The sequence below is a fragment of the Stylophora pistillata genome, chromosome 2, assembly GCF_964205215.1.
Source record: "Stylophora pistillata chromosome 2, jaStyPist1.2, whole genome shotgun sequence".
Classification (NCBI taxonomy): domain Eukaryota; kingdom Metazoa; phylum Cnidaria; class Anthozoa; order Scleractinia; family Pocilloporidae; genus Stylophora; species Stylophora pistillata.
The window spans coordinates 43324980-43329877 of NC_142520.1; the positions used below are offsets into that span (position 1 = coordinate 43324980).

General features: G+C 41.1%; 1 protein-coding gene across 1 annotated transcript; it reads right to left on the reverse strand.

The window, feature by feature from the left end:
* Window positions 1-2237: 2237 nt before the first annotated feature.
* Window positions 2238-3708, reverse strand: LOC148739663 (diacylglycerol kinase theta-like). Its single transcript, XM_088749824.1, has 2 exons — window positions 3268-3708; window positions 2238-2869 (listed from the first exon to the last, which is right to left on the reverse strand). Exons 1-2 carry the CDS (start codon window positions 3504-3506, stop codon window positions 2764-2766), a joined length of 345 nt encoding a protein of 114 aa, XP_088605950.1. The 5' UTR covers window positions 3507-3708; the 3' UTR covers window positions 2238-2763.
* Window positions 3709-4898: the final 1190 nt, after the last annotated feature.

Sequence of the window (4898 nt, forward strand, 5' to 3'; positions counted from 1 at the left end):
GGCTGCATCCAAGGTTCACCATCTATTTGTACAGGCATCTCTGATTTTAATTTGATATTTATCTGTAATAAAAATCATAATAATGGATAAAAAAAGGATCGAAGTGCGCGTATAAAGAGGGTCAGTTTCTAAAGCAACTGTGCTGCTGCGTCGGTGGAGATATTACAACATAATTTGGTTTTATCAGCTGATTTGATATTATAAATTGACCACCATGGAGGGTGTTTGAAGCTGACGTTTCGAGCGTTAGTCCCTCGTTAGAGCGAATGGTGGAATTGTGAGTTGTGTATTTTCTATACAGAGAAATGAAACTACGCTATTGGGGCAATTTTGCTGTCTTTGAGAAATTTACTCAGGCTCATTAACACCCAACTGCACTCGAAATCGTGTCATTGCCTATACTTATTGGTTACTTGGGCAAAATACCCTATTTTTCCCTAGCCGATGTTCGAAAACCAGAGCTCGCGCTCTTTCTTCTCAGGGGGGAACGAAAAAGAATAGCCCACGTGTAGCCGTAGCCGTACTCTTCCCGCCCCGTGGAGAAACGAAATGGAGGGTACGGTTACACGTAGGCTTGGGGAAGGGTAGAAATCATTCTTCGCCAACATGGTAATGTGACAAACAAGAATGACAAGATAACAATAAGAGAGAATAACTCACTTACGGCTTCATTTCTTTACTGGATTACAACCAGAAATCTTTACCTGGGCTCCCTGTGCCAGTCGGATACCAGTCCTGATTCCACTTTGAATTTGACCCTATAAGTAAAAAAGAGAGCAAAAACACTCATCTTGATATTCACTGCTAAATGAAAACGTTTCTGATCCATATACGTAAGAAATGACGAGGCTGGGTACAAAAAATAAGGCAGTTAGTAGTGAAACATCACCTGGTGCAGATTGGAGAGAACTGTACGAAGAATCCACCTGCTGATGTTAGGGCATAAAAGGCAAAGCCGGTAGTGATTCTGACTTACCATGTGCATGACTCCCTGAAGTCCAACTACCTCTACAAGACCGTCACAGTGAGAAGCTGAGTCATAACCCTGCAAACAGAGTCAGCAATTCTCAATTAAGAGTCGAAGAGGAATCCGGGATCACATCTGTTTTGATTAACTTTGCTTTGTGATTGGTCTAGCTATCTCAAGTCACCATCTGAACTAATCAGGAACAAAACCAAAACCACCGTGTTTTGGTCATTTGCAACATCCGTACTCACAAATGATGGCGTTCTCGTTGGCTACATATACTTGCAATTTTGTCTTTTCTGGTTGGCCCTTGTGATTACTTCTGTGTAGGTGTTCTTAAACGATATATCGGTCGGTATATCGGGCGAGAGTCGGTCGATACTCGACCGATACTCATTTGAGACTCGGTCGAGACTCGGTCGAGACTCGGTCGAGACTCGATTGATATATCGGCCGAGATGTATGTCGGCCGATATAGCGATTGACTCGACTGCGTGGTTTTAAAGACCTCACTTGCCTGGGACAAAAAGGACAGAGATCAATGCTAAATTCAAGTCGTATTACATACATCTTCTTTGTCTGGTCCCCATGCATCCGTACCTGCTCCCCAACTAGTCGGACAAAAAAAAAATATAAAAAAATTAAAGGGAAAACTAAATACAAATGAAAACAAAATCCCTCACGTGTATAGAAGCGATACTCGCACCTGAACTGCTACCAATGAAAAATCAGACAAGAAAACTTCAAAGTTCAACTTTAACTATATTTAAACCCATGCCTTCCAGCCAGATACAGTCTGGGTGCTACATCCGACCGGGCTGCAAAGTCACATGACGGGCGCGAGACAATTAGGCCATTTTCGATTTATTAAAATTCTAACATGGCTCTGAGGCTTGGAGGTATACAACTAAAGAAATTGATTATTCATCCCTCAACCTCGATGTTGTTCCTTCGTTTTGTTCCCCCAATCCTGGCAGCCAAGTTTGAATTTTGATATATCGAAAATGGCCACTTTTTGTAAGTTCTTCGTTTCCGTAAAGGAATCAGATTTTAATGAAATGAAATACATCATGTTGACCTAAATTAGTACTATTTTGACTTCAGGATGAAAACAGAGCATCTTAAAATTACGCTTTGAAACCGATTTTAATCTGTCTTCTCAATCCACTGAATTGGAAATTTCACCACTGCAACACTGATTCGAATTCTTTTGACTGACTTCAACTTCCAGCTTTCACTAACCTGCCTATGTTAAGAATAACAATTCCTTCTAGTGTTGGTAGGTCAATTTTTTTGCCATCAATCTGTAGCGAAACAGAAAATTACAAATGAAAATGCTGAGAAACGAGAGAAAGATAGATCACTGGAACCGTAAGGAGTACAACAGGAAAAAAAGTACCAAGGGATACTCCAAAAACCATCTCATTCGGGCGTTAAATTTTTAAGACAAACGTCTTTAACTACTTGGCGTTCAATCACTCAGTGTTAAATACAACTGACAAACGATGATGATTTTAGGACAACACTCAATATTAAATGAGTTAAGTTTGTAAACAAGACAAACACCTTCCCAGTGTAGGAGCTTTTAACGCTTTCGCAAAGTGAAGCTACTGTAACTATTGCTATTCCACCTGATTGTGATGCTAATTCATCGTAGATTAACATCCTCCCCCTTCCCCTATCGCGGGATTTTGTCGGGTTTATTCGGCCGTTCGCTGTGGGTAAAGAGACGCTTTCTAAGAATACCGAATTCATCCCATGAAGGCAACCATGTAAGCTATTCCAATATCTTCGTTCTACAGATTAATCACCTCTATTTCGACTTCGTGAGTAAATGTCCGCGAGTAGCCTTTGACCATTTTCTTTATCTCTGCTCTAAAATAAACTCCTTTGTTATGAAGCCTGAAAAAAGAAAAATCACAGAATCGACGAACTCTTACTTACAATAAATCATAAAACGCAAGGGCGAAGTTTTCTAACCTATCCACTTTCAAAAGCGCTTACGATGGAAGTTAAAATCTATTGGACGTTTGACTGCTCCGTGTCCGTTAATAACCTTTGGAGGGTGGGAAGGGGGAGGTTGTCTGTAAGACGTCTAAAGTGATATATAGAGTCGGGCACGCACATTCCCACAGACGAATTCGAAATACAGACGACAAAGAGAACAACTCAGAAGACTATGAAACATTTGTTATCAATTGCAAGTGCCATCCAATAGCCTTAGCAATCAACACTGTTCCTTAAATCGAGCGGATGTAAAACTACTGTAACAAGTAGATTTACTTTTTTTGCATCCTCACCTGCTATGGAATTTATCAGGCGCTTCCTCTCTCTGAAGATGAAAATCTAAACAAAGCTCAGCTCCAATTCCGATGCCAAAGTAGTTATTCATCGTAAAAATACTAGGATCGTCCTCTCTTCCTCCCATCGAACCAAGTGCGCTGTCGTTTGACAGTGTGTCAGGAACGTTAGTGTCCACGGAGTCAAACATGACACACCATCTATCTAGAAACACTTCGTGAGCCTGGTCAATGGCCATGAGTAGCGATACAGGACTCTCGCCGCCAGAGTAACCACTTCCCCAATGGAGGATTCGAGAGAGATCATTACCAGTACGTTTACAATCTAATTTAGTTTCCCAAACATTATCTATCCACTAAGAAGAACACTAGAGAGATCAGTACATGCAAGCTGAGAATCTCATCCAACTTCCATCTCAATCTGTATCCACTATCGAAATCCCCACAAAGAGATTATCAATCACGAGAGGGGAGTGGGCGTCAGTCCTTCCCAACAGAGTACAAAGGGGGAAATCTTAAGAATATTAAAATCCCTTATGGGCGATGAGTAATGGCTTGTCCCGAAGTAGAGAATCTCAGGCAATTTCCAACCTATTCTCCATCTACTATGCTCCGAGGAAGAGCTAACGATTGAAACGACAGCTTTTCAAATGCGTCATAGTGGTTTGTCTATCACTGCAAACCTCTAGTTGTCAACCACGAGCTGGAAACGCTCATTTAATTGTCACATGAAGCATTAAGCTTCGAATAATTATCGATGATCGCTCGTTGATCTTCTTTTAAATACAAAGGCTGTTGAGGCCTAAACAATTAAACTGGAAAGTTTGCACGACTTTTTGAAGTGTCCATCACTTAGAAGCACGTGAGGCAAAGTCGAGGCTAGTTCTAGATTTCCATCCGATTGACCAAGTTTGTCGCAAGAGTCTTGAGATCGATCACAAAGCCCAGTACAACAAAACCTAGACAAGGCTTTATGTTAGACTCTGGAAAGAAATTTTCTCTAACTCGCAGTTTACAGGAGTCACTTGTAACAATCCACTTACCAGTGTTAAGAGGAAGTACTGCTGATGCAGGTAACTTACACTTTAACTCTTGAACAACATCATCAAAACACGACAACACCCAGCCAACTGTCCCATCACCACCACAGATCAAGACACGAAAATCAGGAATAGATCTGAAAGCGTAAAATCTAAAACAAACACAATAATCAATTCTAGACCACGGGACAAAGATGAGAGAAGAAAACAAGGCTCGTACCTTGGGTATAAAATAGCTCTAACTGATCAAGATGGCCCCCTGACCACCTCCACTTCTGGAGTTAACCAGTACTAGAAGGGGTTGGCTTCCGGGGGGCAACAGCCCAGGCTACAAGAAGGAAGTAACAAAAACGACAGGATAACCATAACTCCTTTTTTGATTCAGGTCAATCCTTTTTTTTTGAGCTTTTTTTTTTTAAGTACTTCCAGAAATACTCTAGAGAGTTCCTTTGCTCTTGAATTTGCAGCTACCTACATGAATAGTGGGTAGGACTCTCACAAACAGCTCTTTGTTGTCCAAAGTGGAATTTTTGAATTTATTTACAGCATCTGCTGCTGTGTCAGCGGCAGGAAATAACACAAACACCATAC

Bases quoted from the DNA above. Each gene is read 5' to 3' on its own strand.
- LOC148739663 (XM_088749824.1), bottom strand. From the start codon at position 3,506: ATGGCCATTGACCAGGCTCACGAAGTGTTTCTAGATAGATGGTGTGTC. The intron at 2,870-3,267 runs GTGAGGATGCAA...TTCTTTTTTCAG, and splicing joins CCTGATAAATTCCATAGCAG to GCTTCATAACAAAGGAGTTT.